Below are 20,693 nucleotides of genomic sequence, written 5' to 3' on the forward strand. Positions count from 1 at the left end.
ATGATATCATGCTCTCATAACAATCAATAATACATACAGGTTAGGTTAGGTTGTGTTAGTCGGTTAGTTCTCATGAGAAAGTAAAAGAAAACAAGAGAAACAAAAAAACGCCAGAAACTGTTCAACAAAAAATGTCAAAATGAAATGTAAAATACAAGTACAAAAGGGGTAAAGTACGAGACGTCTCAATTAGGTCATCGTTAGATCCGGTGCGTACGTAAGAAAGTGAGAAAAAAAGAGGCGTGGATATAAGTAGTAGGGGGCCGGGACGGACACATTAGTCCCAATTTGGAATATTGTATTGGGTCTGAGTCTGGGTCCGGGTCCGTGTGGTGAAACGTAGTAGGTGGCGAATTCGGTGGGTTAGATGGTAGGTGGTACTCCGCAGGTAGGGTAGGTTTTTCGTGGCTAGCTGGAGCTGTAGCTGAAGTCAAGTTTCCTGGCCTGGCTGGTTGGCTAGCTAGGTAGCTGGAAAACAGGGAAAGGGATGAAACGTGATGCCATCATTTGGCATGGTCGATTAATTCAGCGTACAGCGGCTCGGGGATCTTGCGGACGATTAGGACCGTCAGGGCGATGATCTCTTTAGCGTCGAGTGGTGGAAAGGATCGGAGGATTTTGTTGGGACTGTGAACGGGTCATGTTAGCGCTGCTATCTTACTTCACAGATTTTCTGGGATGTCTGCTGCGGCTTTGTTTTGGGTTTGGGGGGTATCAGATCACGCCCAGGAGAATTGTTTTCTCAGAGGGAGCTGTGTTTCGGGGCTGTGCTCTGAGGGGATCTGATTTGTCTTGTTTTCCCCCGTTTTTGTTTTGTTTTGTGGTGGTATGGTTTTTGCTTTTTGGGGAATGATGAGGCGGACGAGGAAAAAGAAAACATGAAAAGGAAGGGCGGACGAACTAGTGTGGGAAAGGGGAGAGACGAGGAAAGGAAAAAAAAAAAAAAAAAAAACATACTTCGGACTTTCCAGGATCGTGTCCCTCATTCGAATCAATTGCGCCACAATACACAAGATATTCAGGTGCGTTCCGTACGCGAACAAGAAGTCCCAAAGATGGAGCACCTCCGGAAGAGGAGGCGTGCACGCGCAGAGGGTCAACACCGACGGAAATGCATACAGTTTCGCCTGTAGGCCCTTGGAGAAGAGGTACGCCGCGAGTTTGGGCTCGACGATCTCTAAACATTGATCGACCAAGCGCAGTCCCCGATGGACCCCATCCATGGCGCCGCGGATGTAACCGGGACATTCGCGTGTAATGAACGAGTGGAACAGGGCAAAGGCCTCGACTTCGCTGCGAGCGGCGTAGAGGAACGGGGCGCAGAGCACGTTCATGCCTTGGACGTAGATCGCAGATTCGTTTGTAATCCCACTGCCGCCACCGCAACTGCTGGCGACGCTACCTGGTGTTCCCGATGGCGAAGGTTCTTCTTCAATGCTCGGGGGTGTGTTGATTAAGAGTTCAATCTCTCGAAGACGGGACGAGGGACGCGATCGCGATCGGTATTTATTCTTTGCGTCGTGAAGTTTCCATGCGACAGCGTTGAGCAGCCGGATCAGACTGGCTTCTGTAACGCGACGTTTAAATAGGGGGTCTGTGGCCAGTGTGCGGAATGTGTCATTGCGGATTTTCGTGTAGGCTGGGGAGCGACCACGGTGGATGAGGGAGAGGTATTCGTCGGTTGGAACAGGAGAAACATCGAGAAGGACGAGCCAGAGGTAAATTCGGTAGGTTGACTGTATCGCGCGATAGTGTTAGTGGACGTGTCGCTCGTCATCCCACGAGGGGCAGAAAGAGCACGAGGGTATATACCATGCCATCCGCGTCTGCTTCGACTCGTGTCGAGAGAACGAGGTACCGGAGCTCCTGGAGACCCTCCTGAAGGTTGCCCTGGTGCGGACCGTCCCGGAGGAGAGTCTCCAAGACCGAGCGCTTGACTCCAAACCCAGAACCCGTCTTTCTGGCCGATCGCTTTTGAGTTCCTATGGCAGGGGCCTCTCGAGACGAGGCATCGCTGTTGGAGCGCGCCCGGCGGTGCGAGCGCAGTCGCACGGGCGAGTCCAGCTGGGGAGGCTGGGAGAGCTCCTCGGCGCCAGCAGACAAGCGCCCCGACGGCGGATGAGCTGAGGAAGGAGGATGAGATGAGAGGATTTGGTGAGACTGGATCTTGCGCAAGCCTCGCATGGTCCGCGGTGAAGGTGACCCAGCCAGAGCAGCGAGATCAAGCTGGGCCTGGGTGGGATGAAAGGACGAGGGAGAAGGAGAGGATTCGGAGGGCGCCATGCTGGCTGGGGGGTGCGGAGGGAGAGGGAGAGTGGGCTCTGCTGCAGGTGTGACGGACAGACGCTCGATTGGATCAGCAAGGATTGGGGGTCTGCGTCTGGCGCAGAGACAAAACCATCTTCCTGAACCGGATCAAAGAGGGACAGGAAGATGATGCATGAAATGTAATAATGATAATGATTGAAAAGAGATCCAGAGAATAATTTATAACATGTAAGAATTATCAATAGGATGGGGGGTGTGAGAATGAATGGTTGGAGAAAAGACACGACGCCGGACGATGCAAGAAATCTATGGATTCTTAGGGGGTTCTGCTGCAGCTTGGATTCATCACTAACTTTTACTAAGTCACTCTGAGAGTTTCAATCTGATGGCGGGCTTTTTTTGCCGACGGACGGAATGCGGGGACACGCGACGACGCGAGCAAAAAAAGCTCAGTTGCCATGGGAAATTCCTGGCCTTATGCCTCGCGGGCCCACGAGTCTTGCACTCGCCCTGTCAACTTTATTTCCATCGTGACATGTCCCCTGTCGGTCTGTCATGTTTAACTTCGCCGAAGATGGAGCTCTGCCCTGAAGGGCGTCTACAATAGCAAGTAGTGGTGATGTTAGTGTTGATGTTGATGTTGTTGTTCTTGTTGTTGTCTTCTACGCAGATCCAGAATTGCAGGTCAATGGCTGCCAGAGCCAGTCCGGTTCCCTAACTATTGGTATGCCTCATCACATCCGAAACGCCGTTACCGAACTATAAGCAATAATTCCCACTCCGCCATTGCGGCTATCTACTAGGCGTCGCGGCGATTCGTCGACCCATTCTCCGTCCCTCCCATGATCCCACTGACAAAGTCCTGGTATCGGAATACCTCCCCCCTCTTCCCTCCGCCGGTTGCCCGAGCACCTTTCCCACCAAACGCTCGGCGCCCCGTAAATCCACTGAGCACCTCATTGATCTCCCGGTCGGTTAGTGGATGGTCTCCATCCTCATTCGCTGTGTGTAAGAGGGCATCGCGCAGCTCGTCGACGTCGATCTGACCGCTGTCGTCCTCGTCAAAGGCCGCTAGGGCATTCATAAGTTCTTGGCGGGAAGAAAGGGGAGCGAGCAGCTGTGAGAGGGTATTGAGGAAGGTGGGAAAATTCATAGTCTGAGGCCCTCCCAAAGGGAAGAATTTGGAAATCGCAGTCGGGTCTTGGCCTGTCGAGCAGTGTTGCGTCAGTGTCACATGTCATCGCCCTAAAACGATCCACTAGCTAGCCTTCCTTTACATACCCACGTTCGTAAGCACATCCACCACGTCGTCCTTATCCACCAAACCATCGTTATCTCGGTCCAGGACCTGGAAGGCCTCTCTGATTTCCCGCAGTTGTGCGGGGGGGAGTTTGGCTGCTGCGTCAGATGACGCCGCCATCATGTTCGTGGCTTTGGCTTCCATCAGCGACGGCGACGTATCCGGAGCATTGGCGCCCCTCGTTGGCGAGGGGGGTGCCTCTCGTGTGAAACGAGGCTGTGCAATGGGACTTCTGGGCTTGCTCTTGGGTGAAGAGCCGTCATCTTCCTCGACTGTGTATGATTCCTTGAGTTTGCTCGGAGACTGGACCGGAGTGTATCCGCGGCCGGGGGAGCTGCCAGGGGTGCTTGAACGGCCTTGGGGAGGGGAGTTGGGCGTAGACGGACGGCGAAAAGGGGAGGGTCGAGGGGAGCCAAATGATAATGGCGATGGCCTGAAGGGGGCATTGGAGGTGACCTGGAGATACGGCGGTGAGCGGAGTGCGGAAGGAGATAGGAAGAGCACTTACCATGTTGGATTAACAATGGGGGAAATGAATAAGGCGATGACACACAACTGTACAGTGTTCCCTACCAGATTGGGGAGATCCACACACACATACAGTGAAGAGGGATCAAGAGGGGAAAGATGGCAGGATAGATGAGATGGAGATATCATACATAGTTCCCAGAAGGGAAAGGCAGCCAAACAAACAAGGCTCGGGGGTTCAAGTCGGGCCGATACGGAGGGGGCACGTGCGGGGCCCAAGAAAGGCAAGAAGCGGCAGTTCTGCAAGTCTGAAGTTCCCTCAATCGAACTGCACGGAGAAAGAGATCCGATCCTCCATCTCAGATTATTGATATCTTCTCTATTATTATCATCGGTCTAAGCAAGTATTCTATCCTGTGGTCTAGATCTCATGGCCTAGATCTCGCGTGCCCATTGCGTCCTATTGCAATCTTCCTTCTTTTCCCCCCAACGGCGTGCATTGAGGCCATGGCGGTCGGTGGTTGCTGGTTTGTCTCCCGTCGCCTTTCCCCGCTGTGGAGATCATCGTCGGTGCGTGGGCTTTGGAGGCTCTCGTCCCCTTTCTTTTTCCCCTGAGTCTATCCCGACTAATCCTCCGATCGACGAACCTCCCCCCCGTCCGTCCTGGCTCTCGAACCCTGACAATGACTGATAGTCTAACAGTCTGACTGTATCCGTTGCCTGAGTAAGGTCGCCTTGGCTTTTCACTGGGATAATTGATCGAGTATGCTGCTATTATCGTTATCCTCGTGCTCATTGTTCGCCGGTCTTCTGGAGCTATCACTTGCCACCCCCGATCCGCTCTCGATCTGAATGACCCCCGTGTCCACCTCGACCCCCCGTTCCCCGGCCAGAAAATGAGCATCTCAATACCCTACCGACCTGCTGACGATTCCTCCCTCTCGCTTGCGGCCACGACCAATCCTTCCAAGGCCAATGGCCATCCCCGCCTATCCCCTTCCCCTTCCATCATCCACCGGCGCACCCCCAGTAGTTCGGGGAACTCGGCGCGTCGTCGCTCGCTGGGCAATGGTCCCTCTGCTCTTTATCCCAAACCGCGCCGATGCAAATCACAATACCCCCGAGATTCGCCCGAGCGACATGTCGAGTACATCCTCGTGGCGTCGTTCCACATTGACCGCGGCCCGATCATGGAACATCAGTATCCTGCCGCAATCAGTGGCGACGAGAGTATGCTAGCGGAGTTGATGCTTCCCGATCAGACGCACGTTCGGAGCCAGGACTGGACGATCTTCTTCTTACACAAGGACACCAGCGCGGATGCGGACGAGGACGACGACGCTAGTACTGGCAAGAAAAAGAAGAAGAAAAAGAAGTCCCGGATAGGGGATGCAGAGAGCGGCGACGGGGATAGCGAGGATGCAGGCGGGTCAACCGAGGAGGAGAGCAGCGACGAAGAAGAGGGTGGCGAGGGGCCACCCTTGATGTATGTGCTCAATCTTGTAAATACGAAGCAAGATAATTCCGTCAAGCGGTATGTCCAACTCCCATGGTTTTCCGGCTGTCTGGTCAATACTGAACAATCACAGTGGTGCAGTGGTCAAAGCCATGGCGATTTGCACGCGACATTCCTTCCTACATATATATAAAGTAGGTTCATCCAAAACAGCGCATGTGGTGGAGCTGACCGGCAATGACAGCCTTTACTTCTCCTGGCCCTGGAGGATTACTTCAAGAACCCGTACCCGGAGACGCTCGCATCGTTATACAATGCCGTGAACGCCATGGACCTGTCGTTGATGCCGAGGCTATCTCTCTTAGAACGACTGATCTTACAGGCGAGCAACTGTAAGGATATGTTCATCGAGAAATTTGAGCAGATGATCCACCAGCGACAAGTCGAAGAGGGCGGGCCTTTTGACGACGAGACTCCCCCGTCCCCGAAGAGGCTGGCCGCCCCTCGATACACACTACCCCGAGATACCCACGAGTATGAGTCTAAGATCGTCTACAACGATATTCCCATTCCAGTGAAGGTACCGACGGTCATTTGGCCGGAGGTAGTGGGCGACTTTTCCCTCATCAAACTCATCCAAATCTTTTCTACTCCGCATGCGGCCTCGCCACAGCCCTTTCCCATCCATCCCCATCTCACTACGAGTGGGCCCTTTACCCATCCGATCATTGTCCTCGTCAACGCCATGCTGACTCAGAAGCGAGTGATATTCCTGGGGCATAATCGCCCTTCAGGCGAAGTGGCAGAGGCAGTGTTGGCGGCGTGCGCCCTTGCGTCGGGCGGTATATTGCGCGGGTTCACCAGACATGCGTTCCCGTACACCGATCTGACGAAGATCGATGACCTGCTGAGGGTCCCCGGTTTCATTGCCGGCGTGACAAATCCTACATTTGCCAACCATCCTGAATGGTGGGATGTGCTCTGCGATCTGCCCACGGGCCGAATGAAGATCAGCAGCCACGTCGAGCCGGCCCCAGTCACCGAAGGACTCTTGTACTTCCAGCAGCAAGCCGCCATGAACCACCATCCGCCACCGAGTAACAATACAGATCCCAGCGGTGACAATGTCTTTATGGAGGAGGTCCAGCGCAGCATCACCAACCGATACGGTGAGAACGCCATTCGGGCGAAATGGCGGGCTTATATCACCAAGTTCACCCGGGTTGCTGCTGCCTTCGAGGAGACAGTCTATGGGGCGTCCAACCTGTATGTTATTGGGCCCAACGAAGAGCTTTCGCCCGAGAGTCCAAGCGGTCTTCAGGCGGATCCGCTCGATCCGACGACGCTCCGCGGACACGGTTACGTGTGGCCAGACGAGGGGGCCAAGCAACGCGAGCTGATGGCCTCGGTGGCACGAATCGAAGGCTGGCGGACGACGCGATCATACTACTCCTTCATTCAAGACATTGCAGCCATGTATTATCCCTCACGGCCGATTCAGAAGCCGGACTTGCACCATCACCATGACCGGCTGCGAACGCTGAGGCTGCCGCCGGCCGAGTCGGGGGCGATCTACATCTCATTTGCGCACGCGGTCAAAGACTACGCGGGCATCTGCCAGCTTTTGACCGTGACGCCGGAGAACCAAGCGGGACTCTTCTACCTCGGCATGGGACTGTTCCACCCACACCAGCCGGTGCGCGAGGCGGCGGTCGATCTCCTGGAGCGCATCGCGGCGCATCCGGCGGGGCGACACTTTTGGGCACAGCTCAACCGGTTCGCCAAGCTGGCCTTCTTCCGGATCAAGCGGGAGCGAGACGCGTCGACACAGAGCCCGGCATCAGGCTTGGGGAGTGAGAGCTTCGGGCCTCAAAGCCTGGTCGGGGTGGCTCTGGGAGACAGTTTCCGACGAAGTTAGCGGACGGCAGTACTACTACCCCGAATTATTCGTATCATGAATATTTGTAACGACATGATATAGTGACCACCACATTGTGATATTCTTCTTGCACTGTTTGATATTTTATTTATTTGCCTACGGGCTGGATATACCTGGTTTTGAATAAGATATTATCATTTTCCACATACTTTGAATTAAAATAGAGGGGAGTGTAACGAGTGTAGATATTAGAGTAATAAATATAGACATTAAAGTATCCTCCAAGTAGACCCGGCAACAAACCATAACCATATCACATAACATATCATACCCTGAACACTACTACTGCACCACCCCCATCAGCACCCAAACGACACTCCACATCATCATCATCCCCAACCCCAAACCTCCCCTCCAAACTTTGACACCACCACTACTACTAACCCCATCCTTCAGCACCCCCACCGTAACATTAACATCGGCAAACCCACTCCCACAAACGCCATTCACCCCCTTAGCCGTGGGCAAATAACTCCCCGCCAAGGGCTGGCCATCCACACTGGCATACTCCTTATACACATTCAACGTGGCCTGCAAACACTCATTGCACGTCGGCCAGGGCTTACTCGAAATCGCACTCCCATACGGCACGAAATACACATCGTAGTCCACGGCGTTGGAGGTATTCGTGACGGCGTCCACGAAGCAGTAGTTCTTGGTGACGGGGGATTGCAGGCACGTGGCGCGGTAGATGGGTGCGTAGGTGATGAGGTCGGTATAGGCGGAGACAATGACTTGGTTTCCGGCGTTGTAGTCGTGTAGGCAGGTGGAGGATTGGAGGAGGGAGGATGCGAGGGAATTGAGGGTGGTGGTGCAGGTGGTGACGTTGGAGGCGCAGGCTGTGTCGAGGATGCTGGAGGTGGTGGGCGCTGAGGTGAGGCTGTGGAAGAAGGAGGTGGAGTCGCGGAGAAGGAGCGAGATGGCGTGGCAGTTTGTTAGGGTGCTGTTGGTTAGGAGGTTGTGGAAGAAGGTCGCGCAGGTGGTCGTGGTGAAGTTGTTCGTTAGGGAGGTGTCGAAGGGGGTGGGGAAGGTGGTGTCTGTTGATGTGGTTGGGTCGGTTGTGATGTTGCTGGTGCGAGGTTGGAGGGTGTTCGTGTCTTCGGTGGTGAAGGTATCTGGTGATAGTTGATGATCTGTGGTGGTGGTATGTGCTGCGGAGAGATCCGCATTGACGATCTCTCCACTACTACTGCTTATTTCTGCGATGGACGGCAGCACGGATCCTGTCACCGATGGGAGGGCAAGTAGAGTCCATAGAAGGATGGGTAGTAGGTGTTGTTGTCGTGCTGAGCGAGCACGAAGTGTGTAGATGGACACCATGGTGATGGTGCTTGAATGGCTCTCCTGAGTGAGGAACCAGGAATCAGAGTTTAACGAGAGTATGGTATTATAGACGGCAAAGAAATAAAAGGAGTGTGGTTGTCAACAATTACATGGTCTTGGGATGGCTGCTCGGTGGCAGGGCAAGGGGGATGATGGATGGATAGCTGAGTAGGTTAGGGCACTGGGAGGGAACCCAGCTTTAATCTAATCCATGAGGCTACTGTACTACACACGGGAATCAAGCCATGGCACATTGTGGACAAGACACACGAGAGGGTCAGGGGCGTGCCTGACGGAGTGAGCCGTGCGCCAAAAAAACGGGCAGAAGTGGTATAGGCTGGACAAACGTCGAGACTAGACCGACAGGCAAAGAGTCTGGACTCTGGACTCTTCCGGGGTTTATTCTTAGCAGGGCAACTGATTGGACTCCTTGCTCCTAGTACAAAGCAGACGAACTTTTTTCCAAGTTGGTAGTTCGGTTCTTCTGCCTGTTGTGTTCTCGTCTGAAACTGGCGCCACCAAAGATTAGCGTCACGACTGACTCGAGAACCGTGACAACAACTATTCATATCCCTCAGAACCAAACTATTCAAATCGACATTCAGTAAGAAATGCCGAATGGAAGGCCCTTAATAAAAGATAAAAAAAAACTCCCGACTGAGCACGGGCTGCACGCCGGCCCCGTGAGCCAATCAGCAATGCGGCAAAACTAGGGAGGTCCACCTCGCCTATCGCCGACCCAAAAGGAAAAGGAATGACATCGAAGTTCCCTTCAAGTTCCTTGCCCGCCTGCTCCTCTTCTTCTCCTCTCCACAAGCTCCCCTTCATTTCATCATGTCCGCCGATCTTCTCGTCCCTGAGACCAGGGTCTTGGCTGTCGCCAGCCATGTATGTTGCCTCCCCCAACCACCATGGGTGTACGGAGTACCCCTAATGCATTGCTGACAAGAATCTAGGTTGTCTACGGGTATGTGTCATAACTGATAACAACATCTATCTATCATGATGTCTCGTCGCATCCAACTTCCCCCACACATGCTGACGGATCAGATATGTGGGCAATAAGATGGCCACTGCGGTCATGCAGCTCATGGGCTGTGATGTCGCTGCCTTGAACACCGTGCACTTCAGTAAGCAGACATATATCATCTGTGTAACCACGCAACAACCACATTAACGGATCCCAGGTAATCATACCGGTTATCGACAATTCAAGGGCACTCGGGCCACAGCAGAGGAGATCACCGCGCTCTATGAAGGTCTCACGCAGAGCAACCTACTGGACTTTGATGTCATGCTCTCGGGCTATGCGCCCAGTGCAGCAGCCGTTGAAGCCGTCGGGGCCATTGGCATGGACCTCCAGCGTAAAGCGGAAAAGAATCCCGGTTCCTTCTTCTGGGGTGAGCTGCCATCCCTTGTGAGGTACAGTATGGCAAGTAATAACCATGCGCAGTCCTGGACCCCGTAATGGGCGATCAAGGTCGTCTCTACGTCAACGACGACGTCGTCCCCGCCTACAAAAAGGTCATTCACCACGCAGACCTCATCCTCCCCAACCAATTCGAAGCCGAGTAAGCTATCCCTTCTTTATAATATTCTGCTTCTCCCTCTAACAAAAGCAGAGTCCTTTCCGGAATCAAAATCACCTCCCTCTCTACCCTCGCCGAAGCCGTCACTGCTCTCCACGCCATCTACAACATCCCCCACGTGATCATCACCTCCGTGCAAATCGCCAGCCTCTCCGACTCTCCTCTCCCCAACACCCTCACCGTCATCGGTTCGACCACCCGCTCCGACGGCGCCCCGCGTCTCTTCCGCATCGACGTCCCCGCCCTGGACTGCTACTTCAGCGGCACCGGCGACATGTTCGCCGCCCTCACGGTAGCCCGGTTCCGCGAGGCCGTGTTCAACGCCGATCCCACCCTGCGCAGCACCAAGTCGTGGGTCTCGCCCGACGATGTTCCCGCTACAGAGTTACCCCTTGCTCAATCTACCCGGAAGGTGCTGGCGAGTATGCACTGCGTGCTGGAGAAGACGCTAGAGGCAAGAGATGCTGAGTTGCGCGCGATTGTTCCGGATGAGGCGGAGAAGCTGCTGAGCCAGGAGGACCAGCAGAAGCGGGCGCATCTCCGCAAGAGCAAGGCGGCCGAAGTACGGGTGGTACGGCATGCGCAGGATCTGCGGGAACCAGTGGTGGAGTTTCAGGCAAGTGAGTGGCGACGGGAGGATCTGCCGGCGCAGTTTCGTTGATTCAATCCCTAAACTATGGCGAGGCGGAATTGTTTGAGCATCATTATAGATTAGTTATAGACGGGTGTTGATCATAGTTACACCACCAGTCATGATGAAATGCAGTGACGGACCATTCATTCAAAAATTAGATCATATCTATCTTCTCGTTTAGCGAATTTATACTTAAGCTTCATAATCACGCTGCAAGACCCAACAACCTCAACTTCCTTGTCTCGATCCCCTCCGTCTCTACCCCATCATGACGTCAAAGCTGACAAATGTTTGGCGGAATATACTTTCCGCTCGGGGATTTCTCCGCCATAGATTGAAGTTTACGACTCGAAATCATCTGATAGAATCACCTCATATGTAGAATCTCAAAGGTAATACATGATAGAAGGCATCTGGCAGGAGTTTGGAAGCATCGCGAAAACAAGAGTCCTGGAGGTCGACATTCATTCTTGAGAAACCGGCCCGATTCACATACTATATTGATCATGGCCCCCATGAAAATCCTACTTTTGGGAGCAACTGGCTTCGTGTGAGTTTTACTCAAATGTTGTTTGAGGAATCGCTCAAGTAACTATGTTTCTAATATTCTTATTCTCAATGCTTCTAGTGGAGGAAGCGTTTTGCACGAGCTGCTCGACTTGCGTGATGAGCAGAACGCGGGTTTCCAAATCACAGTCGCTGTCCGTCGACAAGACCAAGCTGAAATTCTGTCAAAAAGAGGACTTCGAACAATCCTTATAGCCGGACTTGATGATGATGCTGCACTCGAAGATTCAGCACGCGACCACGATATTGTAGTCAATGCTGCAACCGGTCAACACTCTGGGGCGCCTAAAGCACTGATTCGAGGCCTTGGGAAAAGAAGAGAGCAGAACGGACAAGATACCCATTTTATCCATGTGAGGAATCTAATGTGTTTCTTCCAACACAAAAGTCATTTTACTAAAATTGGACTATGAATGAAGTTGTCTGGAACCACGAACATTGCTGTACCCACCATCACGCCGTCACCTTACAAGCTTCAGTGTTTCTCAGACGAAGATGACAATATATATGAGTATGAAAAGCGTCGCATCATGCAAGAGCCATATGGACAAAGGGTTGCAGATGTGGTTGTCATTGAGGCAGGCGAGAAATTTGACGTCAAACCCTATATCATCATGCCTCCCACGGTCTACGGGACGGGCACTGGGTTGTTCAAAAGACAGTCTCATCAAATACCTACAGTGATCAGAAGTGCATTGAAAAGCGGATATGCCGAGTACATCGGTACCGGTCAGGCAAAATTGGGTCATGTTCATGTTACGGACCTTGCCCGTCTTTTCGGCTTGCTAGCCGCCAAAATAGTGACAGGCGAAGCAGTCTCTTCGGGTAAACAGGGCTATTATTTCGCAAACACTGGCTCTTATAAATGGATAGATGCTGCAACTCTCATTGGAGAAGCCGGGTTTGATTCGGGCCTCTTGAAATCACCTATTCCAAGATCTATAAGTCTGGAAGAAGGTGCCCAGAAGTTTGCGGATGGAGATGTTGCATTCGCTGAAGCTTGTTTTGCATCAAAGTGAGTTCTTCTTTATGCTGGGTAGCTTGTCTGTCCTTCATTTCTGAAATACTAATATAGATGTTGTTAGCTCCATCTCCGTGCCTCAAAGGGCCTTCAAATTAGGCTGGAAACCTCTCCATAAAGAAGAAGACTTTAAAGCTTCAATCAAGTCAACATTGAAAGAAATTAACGATGAAGGATTTTAGGGTGTGACCTTTTGATCGCCTTACAGCACAGAAACCCCAAGTGAACTATAGACAAACGAAATCTGACCCCTGTATGCGATGGACTGGATGCTTCATTTGACGCTGGCATGCTACCTAGATAAGAGACAGATGTACCTAAATAGACCACTCTTTGCACATATCTAGGCTTCTCTGCCCAGCGGAAAATTCTACCTATACTTTAGGCAATATTTTGTGACAGCGTAGATTTCGAGCGTAATATTGTTTTTCTGATACTCTTTCTCCACAAGTTATTTAACAACTTACTATAGTTCAGCCCTTGTTCTCTGGACTAGTACCCGCTTCCTTGATAGTTTCTGGATCGTAAGCCGAAACCTCAATGTCAACCCCACATGTTGTCTGTCACCAAGGCGACTAACCTGGCCACGCAAGTTTGACACATTTTGGCGTTTTGAAAATAGTTCGTTCCTGTAATAATTAAAAAGTACGCAGCCGATGTTCTAGGCCTCAGGCAGGAAGCTGATCCCTGACAGGTGCGGCAGAGAGTATTGCATGCTTAGTGGCCACAAAATTTTTTGAATCTAGTGCACTGCCATCGTACCTGCTCCTTTCCTGGCCCTAACCTGTTCTCCGAAACTACTATTATCGCGCTTCCCATGCTTCTCCTACGAGCCTTTGAACTCCGCCTCCGTGAAGAGAAACTTCCTCTACCAGGATATGTCTGTACTAGCCGTGCCATCTCCATTATCTCTAGTCCGCGGCCCAAGTGCCAATTAAGAGCGCGTCCGCGCTGGAGTGAGTAAACCGACGGAAAGCGCGCGTCATATAATTATACATTCGCACACCGCTCTGTACTAAGGGGCATCGTATTCGCCAGAATATCTTGTAGAAAAAAATATTGTGCAATGTGGTTAATTACTAGATACCTGCTTTGCTGGTTAGTACATAAGACTGCCCTTAACTTGTATGTCGAGCCAGACCACAGCATTTGTAGTGTCTGACCATCCACCCGCACTTGCTTCTATGGATATGATAAAAAATATGTATGGTATCTTATCACCTGATGCCATCTTTGTGAGTCTGCTACCTGGCTACAGCTTTCTGGCTCGCCTTTTCTTGTTCTCTCTGTACACGGATACCTCAGTCTTTCTTCTTGCTTTTAAAGCTTCCTTCGTGATTTTTATATATGCTATTCCGGTGCTTTTGACCCGCCTGTATTCCGTTCTTCTCGATTTAGAAGCATCTGTTGAGATCCGATATTACGATACCATATACAACGACGTGATGCAATGGACGACTCGTTACCTGCGTTAAGGGACGCGCGGAAATCGGTCACTGGTACCAAGAATAATTACGTCTCTCCGTGGGAGAAGGACGAGCCATAAACTGACTGGCAGGAGCTTTCTGAGAGAGAACTTTAGCAGTTTGACGACGACTCACGAGATTTCTGGGTCAGAATTAGACAACTAAAGAGATATTTGCCTATTCGATATACGCCTGCGCCTGCTGGCTTTCACTTCTTCTTTTATCGAGGGAATCTTCTCGGGTTCCGACGTCAGCCATACAAGGACGCCGGCAGCCCTTGGACTAATCATCGCGAGAAAGTATATCTCTATGCGTGGTGTCAGCCCGTTCTCAGGGATCTGTTGGACGAGATACAGGGTATTACTATGAAAAAGAATAATGATCTTGTATGTGTAAGCCAGGTATTAAAGGATGAAATGGCTTGTCAGTGGGCTGGGCTAATATTTAAAAGACAATAATCTTTCTTGACTGTCATTGTCAAACCTGATATTAAGTGTGTATTTATTGCTGATATTACTGACTTTCTTTGACCGTGCACTCGTTCCTGGTATTATGAATGTGGTATTCTATATTGATGGGGGTATCTTTTCTAAGGCCTGTTTGGTATTGGTAGATTGAGTTTTTGCCTTGCTATTGCGGGTTTGTTAACTTTCTAAATCTTCACAGTTAGTCTGGATTCGAAGATTGTTGATGGTAATAGTCTTAGTTACTTGTTTCTATCCCTTCCTGATAGATGTATTGTGCTTCTGGAGGATGTGGATCAAGCTGGCATCGCAGATCGCGGTCTTGACGAAATCCGCCCTTTGACTGACGTTCCGTCAGGCAATCCGGATTGTGGAGAGAATATCGGTAGTCCTGAATCCTCTAAGCACTTTCATGGTGGTATAAATCTCTCCGAAATTTTGAATATCATCGATGGCGTATCTGCTCAAGAGGGGCGCATTTTGATCATGACCACGAACGAGCCAGAGAACATCGATGAAGCTCGTCAGCGCCCTGGCCGTGTGGACCGAATCTTTCCCTTTCGATTGGCAAATGAACGTGATACCAAACAACAATCTCTGACCTTTACTGTGAAGCCTTCTCTAATCAATCTTTCATTGTCGACCCTCAAACCTTGAACGTGAACTGTGCGTTGGAGTCAGCCTCGCCAGAATGGTCACTGGATGATATCATTCACTTGTCGGAATCCTTTGCTACCAAAGTTGAGTAATGCTGCCGCATATGCGGCGCACCAACCCCAGTAGATTAAGTAAAACTCAGAAATAAGAACATCACCTTTATCCCGGACATGTTAAGTCTCGCTGACAAATACAAAGTCGACTCGGATAGGTCCCGAAAACAAAAATGAACTTTAGAGGAATATATATTCCGCTCCCCACTATATCCCGCGCTACCAGGGGACCCATCTCAGCAATTTTTATTGACCTGGAAGTCAGAATGAGAATGATGGCATGATACAGCGCTTCCATTCACTCTGTATGGATTGACTTGTGCAGAGGTATCAATCTAATACTAATAGATTCAATTCATAAGCAACCTCACAACCATCAGCCATAACATGTTCCCACTATGCCGACTGCGAAACTTGGGAACCCAGTGGAAGAGGGAGATAAGAGACATCACCTCCACTCCGCAGAGCTGAAGTGTGTCGGAGTGGGGCTCTGATGACCAGAATTATTTTTGTCCCTGGCTCACATTACAAAAAACCTGAGGTAGATTCTGAGTATAAAGTGGTCGGGAAGGTGAAAGGCTAGATAGGACCCTCTTGACCCGGACCGTGTGTGTCAAATTCTATTACAGAAACATTTTGAATCATGTCTCTTGCTGATTCTCGCCTCTTTTATCCCCTGAAGGTAGGAAACGTGGACCTACAGCATCGAGTGGTGCTCGCACCTCTGACTCGATTCCGGGCCGACGATGACCACGTTCCTATGCCTATAACAGTCGATTATTATGCTCAGCGTGCCTGTGTCCCAGGAACTCTGCTCATCACTGAGGCGACCTACGTCTCCAAACGTGGAGGAGGCATGCCGAATGTCCCTGGTATTTGGAATAAGAAGCAGATCGCTGCCTGGAGGAATATAACCGATGCGGTCCATAAGCAGAAGTCGTTCATTTTCATGCAGCTATGGGCCTTGGGTCGTGTGGCTGTGCCCCAAATCGCGCGCGACGAGGGCTTTGACATTGTTAGCTCCAGCCCCGTGCCGGAAGCCAACCCCATGAGTCCGGAGATCGTAACACCCAGAGAGCTTACCGTCTACGAGATCAAACAATTCATTGGAGACTTTGTCCAGGCAGCCAAGAACGCCATGGAGGCTGGGTTCGATGGCGTGGAGATTCATGGTGCTGGGGGTTATCTGATCGATCAGTTTACCCAGGACACTTGCAACAGACGGAACGATGAGTATGGTGGCTCAATCGAGAACCGATCCCGCTTCCTATTGGAGGTAGCCGGAGGAGTGGCTGATGCTATTGGCGCGGAAAAAGTGGGAGTTCGACTCTCGCCGTGGCAGTCATACCAGGGAATGGGAATGAAGGAACCAATTTCTCAATTCACTCATGTCATTTGCCGGCTGAAAGAGTTGAAATTGGCTTATTTGCATCTCATTGAGGCCCGAGTGAACGGAACGGAGGATGTCGATAAGCACGACAGTAATACTCCCTTTATCGAGGCGTGGGGCAAGATTAGCCCTGTCATTTTGGCCGGTGGCTATACCCCTTCCTCGGCGAGCGAACGTCTGGACAGGCAGGATAAGGAAAAGGACCTTCTCATTGCTTTTGGGAGGCATTTTATTCCGAACCCAGACTTAGCCTATCGCGTGAAGAATGGCATCCCCTTCGCACCATACGATCGGAGTCTTTTTTATATGCCGAAGTCCGAGAGAGGACTCGCAGACTATTCATTCAGTGCAGAATTCATACAGGAAAACGAAAATAGGTCAAGCGCTAATTAAGCAACAACCTCGGCTGATGCTGTGCTGAGTCTGGAATGCCGACCCTTTCTTTTCATTATTACCACATATCTCTTTCACAATTCGTGTGGACCACGGGGTTTCGGGAGACTGGAGCGCAACGAGTCTCAAGATTTCTTGAAGGTGTACATTCACTCCTGCTTGCATCCGTTAACTACATGATATATAACTAGAATTAGGGACTAAAGTAACTCACGTGCTTGGCCCATATGTTCGGATAGCCTACACCGTGTTAGTATGAAAGAAGCCCTACTTTAACCAGATATAACACCACAACAATATGATTTCGTAACATAAGCCATTTGCATATATAATGTCGACGCGCTAACCGCTAGATCATAAGAGATATGTCGCGTACTACCCGATCAGGCGACGGAAAAATTTGTGTCCCAATATATAATAAAGGACATCCCAAGAGATTTAGCTTCTTAGGAACAGGTACGGCGCTCTGCGTGATCGTATATTTCACTGTCCCGGAGACCAAAGGTAAGACCTTTGAGCAGTTAAATCACTTGTTCGAACAGCGAACGTTGGCTCGGAGGTTTTGAAGATGCACCTACAATAAATACTACATCTTTCGCCTCGTTCCTGTTTATTTCTTCCGGCAGTCGCTTTTTTACTTGTAATCTGGTATGAATGCCACATTGACTGATCATTGACTGTTGTGTCCTGCGTCATCGTTACCCTAGAACTTCCATCTAGGCACACTAAATGCTGTAGGGGTATGTGTGTGTGTGTGTGCGTGTGTGCGTGCCTGCGTGTGTGTGTTCCTTCTTTTTCTATTTTTGGCGTCCCTGTCACTCATCATCCGGGTGCATTGCTCCATGAAGACCCACATGGACATGCGTGATTGAACTGCTGTAACCAAAAAAAAAAAAAAAAAAAAAAGAAAGGATACTCAAACTACCAGGCAATATCTCAAAGGGCGATCCGAACGCTAGTAAATACCATTTCGGATTCAATGCGGAGGAACCGAGCCAAGAGCTTTATGCCACCTCAAGTGGCTGAATATCCCATCATTGTTATTTCCTATACTCGTAGTTCATTCTTTCAAATCGCCTGGGATTATAACATAGGTGTTTGATTGTCATTTTTTGTCTTTTTCTCTATATATCGTGTTGAAATGACGTTTCAGGTCAATATTGAAGTCGTAGGAAACGCTTGATTCTTACTATCTAGGCGCGCTCGGAAGGAGCGGTTGAGACTACAGTGTTTTCGGGTCACGTGACCTTAACTACTAGTAATCTGCTGAGATTACATTCCAACATATTGTATTCCATCATCGATTGTCCACTATCTCTATGGGAATACATTCATTCTTCCCGCCTGTTCGCTATGGTGTAGCTTCCTTAGCACCCTCGGGATCGTAGGCTTCGACCTCAATCTCAACCCGCATGTCGTCGGAGCCAAGGCGGCCAACTTGCATGCACGTCCATAGCGCCTTGTGGTTGACCATCCACTTGCGGAAATTGCGAACCATGGCATCCTGTACCTCATCGACTAAAGATATGTGGTAGGAGCGGACCTTGTATACCTGAGACCAGCCCTGACCACCGGCATTGCGAAGCTGGAAATCGACATTGGCAAAAGCCTGGTCAATCTGGGCGTTGATGTCGGTGTAGATCTCGAAGGGTTCCTCCTGCTTCCAGCCACCTACAATCTTTAGTACTTTTTGCTTTATCCATTGCTATTTCTCCCCCCTCCTTCGCTGGTGCAGTGGGTTTTCCATTGAAGGCCAGTCGCTGCTGAGGGGAGGGGGGAAGTGACATACCCTGACCGGAGAGGTGGATGGTGTCGCCGACGCGGACGGCTTGGTTGTAGGCGTGGGACTTCAAGGCGGCCTCACCAAAACCTTTGTTGTAGTAACGGAGAAGGGACATGATTGTGTTTGTTGTTGTGAGGTTGATGGCTTGAGGAGATTCTCTGAGCGGGAATTGGAGTCAACTAGGAGGATTATTATAATTGTTGACACATAGTTGCCAAGAAGGAAGATGATTAACTGTCGAGCGGGAAATGTATTCCGCTCCTGACATCAACTGGCTCACGGGAGATGTTCTGCGCCAACACGCGCATAGACTTCATGCGGAAGATACTTTCCTTGGTTTATTCGGGACCAAATACTACAAAGTCCATGATGGAGAAACCAGTATATCCATCAGAGACCTGAGGGATAACTCTTGGGTAGTGCCTAGTATCTGTCTGCAACGCTCCGCCGCCATGGCATCTTGGTTGATTGACACCCCGCTAGGAGAGCTCATCCGGGCATCTCTGGGATCGCGATGGTTACCCTTCCCCGAAGAACAATCGGACTGGACCCTCAGAGATGCTTTCTTTGCCGACGGCGAGAAGGACGAGCAGCCATTGCAGCAGCAACTGGGCCCGCCTCCCGCCCAGCTCGTGGGCTGGTATGGAAACGATGACCCGGCCAATCCCCAAAACTGGTCGCCCATGAAGAAGGCCCGGGTCTATGTGACCATAAACTATTGCGCCTGCACGGTTTATATGTCCTCCAGCATTTATACTTCGTCCCAGGATGCGGTAGAAGAGATCTTTCATGCTTCTAGCACAGTGGCCAGTCTTGGTCTCGCCTTGTTTGTGTTGGCATACGGAATAGGTCCCCTTCTATTCGCACCTATCTCCGAGATTCATTTGATTGAACGTAATATTCCATATCTGATCTCTCTGGCGATCTTTATCATCATATCTGTGCTCACGGCCACGGCATCAAATATGGGTGCCCTGCATAGTGCCTATATTAGAATTATTATATTATAATAAAAATAGCTAGTTTCCTAATTATTAATTATATAGTATTTAGCTATAGTCCTAATACCTTAGGACTAGATATTCTAGATTATAATAATTACTAGTTATTTTATTAGATATAGATCTTTATTATAGGATTTAAAGTTGCAGCCACCCAGTAGATAGTAATAAATGTATATAGTAGGCTCTAGAATTACTAAAGCTAATTTGGATTTATACTATAGCTTATTAAGTTGTAAGTTATAATAAGATAGGAGTAATTAGTAGTAACTAACCTTCTTAGTAAGAATCTATTCTAACTTTCCTAGTAGGTCTTTATCCCAAGTCGCTCCCAAGCTGGTACCACACGGGAAAAAGACGGCAGGAATGCTATCTCCGAAAACCTCCCCCTGAGCACTAGAAGGCCCGTCGGATAACTACAAACGATGTACTTCGATTAGCGGGGGGCTGACTATTAAGGCATAGAATGAGGACCATAATACAGGAGGAAGAGGAACAACGGTCACCCGGCTTACCTTGAGATGGGGGATGTTGATTCGAGGAATTGGCGCAGTTTGCTAGGTTGACGCCCCAGCAAGTAGTGAGACTTTTTCTGGCAGCGTCAAGCTGCGGAGAATAATCTCTAGGTCCATGTTGCTCGTGCACAAGTGATTGAGTTCGGGGTGTACAATGGCATTGTGGAAACGGACAGGCTACGAGACAGCCTACAAATAGCTCAAGCATAACAGCCCACCTCAGTCAGGCCGGGGGGAGATATTTTCCATCATGCCACTTGGCTCCTGAACCTTGACCAATGCGAGTAATCCGCGTCGCTGTGGGGAGGGCGATTGATAGAGATTCGGCGGGGGCTCTGGAATATGTTTTCCTGAGGCACCCTATGGCTAATAATGCTTGGTGGACAGGGGTCATGTGAACCCTGCC

At 50.4% G+C, this 20,693-nt stretch overlaps 10 protein-coding genes across 10 annotated transcripts; 6 read left to right on the forward strand and 4 right to left on the reverse strand.

Annotated features, from left to right (window-relative positions):
- Positions 1-55: 55 nt before the first annotated feature.
- On the reverse strand, positions 56-2,468 carry ASPBRDRAFT_468936 (uncharacterized protein). Its single transcript, XM_067625739.1, has 3 exons — positions 1,813-2,468; positions 958-1,736; positions 56-627 (listed from the first exon to the last, which is right to left on the reverse strand). The coding sequence occupies exons 1-3, from the start codon at positions 2,281-2,283 to the stop codon at positions 504-506; spliced, it is 1,374 nt and encodes a 457-aa protein (XP_067482213.1). The 5' UTR covers positions 2,284-2,468; the 3' UTR covers positions 56-503.
- A 421-nt stretch (positions 2,469-2,889) lies between these two features.
- On the reverse strand, positions 2,890-3,475 carry ASPBRDRAFT_40205 (putative calmodulin). The gene has a single exon (XM_067624302.1). The coding sequence runs from the start codon at positions 3,419-3,421 to the stop codon at positions 3,068-3,070; it is 354 nt and encodes a 117-aa protein (XP_067482214.1). The 5' UTR covers positions 3,422-3,475; the 3' UTR covers positions 2,890-3,067.
- Positions 3,476-4,527: 1,052 nt separating this feature from the next.
- ASPBRDRAFT_40207 (AFI1/MesA family protein) lies at positions 4,528-7,576 on the forward strand. Its single transcript, XM_067624303.1, has 3 exons — positions 4,528-5,570; positions 5,626-5,686; positions 5,737-7,576. The coding sequence occupies exons 1-3, from the start codon at positions 4,933-4,935 to the stop codon at positions 7,408-7,410; spliced, it is 2,373 nt and encodes a 790-aa protein (XP_067482215.1). The 5' UTR covers positions 4,528-4,932; the 3' UTR covers positions 7,411-7,576.
- ASPBRDRAFT_40208 (uncharacterized protein) lies at positions 7,539-8,923 on the reverse strand. Its single transcript, XM_067624304.1, has one exon. The coding sequence runs from the start codon at positions 8,749-8,751 to the stop codon at positions 7,714-7,716; it is 1,038 nt and encodes a 345-aa protein (XP_067482216.1). The 5' UTR covers positions 8,752-8,923; the 3' UTR covers positions 7,539-7,713.
- Positions 8,924-9,530: 607 nt separating this feature from the next.
- ASPBRDRAFT_40210 (pyridoxal kinase) lies at positions 9,531-11,117 on the forward strand. The gene is made up of 6 exons (XM_067624306.1): positions 9,531-9,642; positions 9,711-9,721; positions 9,805-9,884; positions 9,942-10,154; positions 10,208-10,325; positions 10,377-11,117. Exons 1-6 carry the CDS (start codon positions 9,589-9,591, stop codon positions 11,002-11,004), a joined length of 1,104 nt encoding a protein of 367 aa, XP_067482217.1. The 5' UTR covers positions 9,531-9,588; the 3' UTR covers positions 11,005-11,117.
- A 245-nt stretch (positions 11,118-11,362) lies between these two features.
- Positions 11,363-12,947, forward strand: ASPBRDRAFT_205022 (uncharacterized protein). Its single transcript, XM_067621727.1, has 4 exons — positions 11,363-11,527; positions 11,606-11,897; positions 11,964-12,559; positions 12,630-12,947. The coding sequence occupies exons 1-4, from the start codon at positions 11,484-11,486 to the stop codon at positions 12,745-12,747; spliced, it is 1,050 nt and encodes a 349-aa protein (XP_067482218.1). The 5' UTR covers positions 11,363-11,483; the 3' UTR covers positions 12,748-12,947.
- Positions 12,948-13,767: 820 nt separating this feature from the next.
- Positions 13,768-15,675, forward strand: ASPBRDRAFT_668751 (uncharacterized protein; the record flags this gene model as incomplete). The annotated part of the gene is made up of 6 exons (XM_067628802.1): positions 13,768-13,800; positions 14,148-14,454; positions 14,698-14,814; positions 14,854-15,072; positions 15,111-15,240; positions 15,392-15,675. The coding sequence occupies 6 exons, from the start codon at positions 13,768-13,770 to the stop codon at positions 15,456-15,458; spliced, it is 873 nt and encodes a 290-aa protein (XP_067482219.1). The 3' UTR covers positions 15,459-15,675.
- On the forward strand, positions 15,441-17,210 carry ASPBRDRAFT_40213 (alkene reductase). Its single transcript, XM_067624307.1, has one exon. It carries the CDS (start codon positions 15,849-15,851, stop codon positions 16,986-16,988), a length of 1,140 nt encoding a protein of 379 aa, XP_067482220.1. The 5' UTR covers positions 15,441-15,848; the 3' UTR covers positions 16,989-17,210.
- Positions 17,211-18,260: 1,050 nt separating this feature from the next.
- Positions 18,261-19,011, reverse strand: ASPBRDRAFT_40215 (uncharacterized protein). The gene is made up of 2 exons (XM_067624308.1): positions 18,778-19,011; positions 18,261-18,659 (listed from the first exon to the last, which is right to left on the reverse strand). The coding sequence occupies exons 1-2, from the start codon at positions 18,884-18,886 to the stop codon at positions 18,340-18,342; spliced, it is 429 nt and encodes a 142-aa protein (XP_067482221.1). The 5' UTR covers positions 18,887-19,011; the 3' UTR covers positions 18,261-18,339.
- A 212-nt stretch (positions 19,012-19,223) lies between these two features.
- ASPBRDRAFT_193657 (uncharacterized protein) lies at positions 19,224-19,781 on the forward strand (the record flags this gene model as incomplete). Its single annotated transcript, XM_067620655.1, has 1 exon — positions 19,224-19,781. One exon carries the CDS (start codon positions 19,224-19,226, stop codon positions 19,779-19,781), a length of 558 nt encoding a protein of 185 aa, XP_067482222.1.
- Positions 19,782-20,693: the final 912 nt, after the last annotated feature.

This window comes from Aspergillus brasiliensis (genome assembly GCF_001889945.1).
Source record: "Aspergillus brasiliensis CBS 101740 unplaced genomic scaffold ASPBRscaffold_3, whole genome shotgun sequence".
Classification (NCBI taxonomy): Eukaryota; Fungi; Ascomycota; class Eurotiomycetes; order Eurotiales; family Aspergillaceae; genus Aspergillus; species Aspergillus brasiliensis.

Coding starts and splice junctions, on each gene's coding strand:
- ASPBRDRAFT_40215 (XM_067624308.1), bottom strand. CDS start 18,886: ATGTCCCTTCTCCGTTACTACAACAAAGGTTTTGGTGAGGCCGCCTTG. Junction 18,660..18,777: donor CATCCACCTCTCCGGTCAGG/GTATGTCACTTC, acceptor TAAAGATTGTAG/GTGGCTGGAAGCAGGAGGAA.
- ASPBRDRAFT_40213 (XM_067624307.1), top strand. CDS start 15,849: ATGTCTCTTGCTGATTCTCGCCTCTTTTATCCCCTGAAGGTAGGAAAC.
- ASPBRDRAFT_40205 (XM_067624302.1), bottom strand. CDS start 3,421: ATGAATTTTCCCACCTTCCTCAATACCCTCTCACAGCTGCTCGCTCCC.
- ASPBRDRAFT_468936 (XM_067625739.1), bottom strand. CDS start 2,283: ATGGCGCCCTCCGAATCCTCTCCTTCTCCCTCGTCCTTTCATCCCACC. Junction 1,737..1,812: donor AAGCAGACGCGGATGGCATG/GTATATACCCTC, acceptor CGCGCGATACAG/TCAACCTACCGAATTTACCT. Junction 628..957: donor ACGATCCTGGAAAGTCCGAA/GTATGTTTTTTT, acceptor ACCCGTTCACAG/TCCCAACAAAATCCTCCGAT.
- ASPBRDRAFT_205022 (XM_067621727.1), top strand. CDS start 11,484: ATGGCCCCCATGAAAATCCTACTTTTGGGAGCAACTGGCTTCGT. Junction 11,528..11,605: donor TTGGGAGCAACTGGCTTCGT/GTGAGTTTTACT, acceptor CAATGCTTCTAG/TGGAGGAAGCGTTTTGCACG. Junction 11,898..11,963: donor AAGATACCCATTTTATCCAT/GTGAGGAATCTA, acceptor CTATGAATGAAG/TTGTCTGGAACCACGAACAT.
- ASPBRDRAFT_40210 (XM_067624306.1), top strand. CDS start 9,589: ATGTCCGCCGATCTTCTCGTCCCTGAGACCAGGGTCTTGGCTGTCGCC. Junction 9,885..9,941: donor CTTGAACACCGTGCACTTCA/GTAAGCAGACAT, acceptor AACGGATCCCAG/GTAATCATACCGGTTATCGA. Junction 10,155..10,207: donor TCCCGGTTCCTTCTTCTGGG/GTGAGCTGCCAT, acceptor AACCATGCGCAG/TCCTGGACCCCGTAATGGGC.
- ASPBRDRAFT_40208 (XM_067624304.1), bottom strand. CDS start 8,751: ATGGTGTCCATCTACACACTTCGTGCTCGCTCAGCACGACAACAACAC.
- ASPBRDRAFT_40207 (XM_067624303.1), top strand. CDS start 4,933: ATGAGCATCTCAATACCCTACCGACCTGCTGACGATTCCTCCCTCTCG. Junction 5,571..5,625: donor CAAGATAATTCCGTCAAGCG/GTATGTCCAACT, acceptor GAACAATCACAG/TGGTGCAGTGGTCAAAGCCA. Junction 5,687..5,736: donor CCTTCCTACATATATATAAA/GTAGGTTCATCC, acceptor CGGCAATGACAG/CCTTTACTTCTCCTGGCCCT.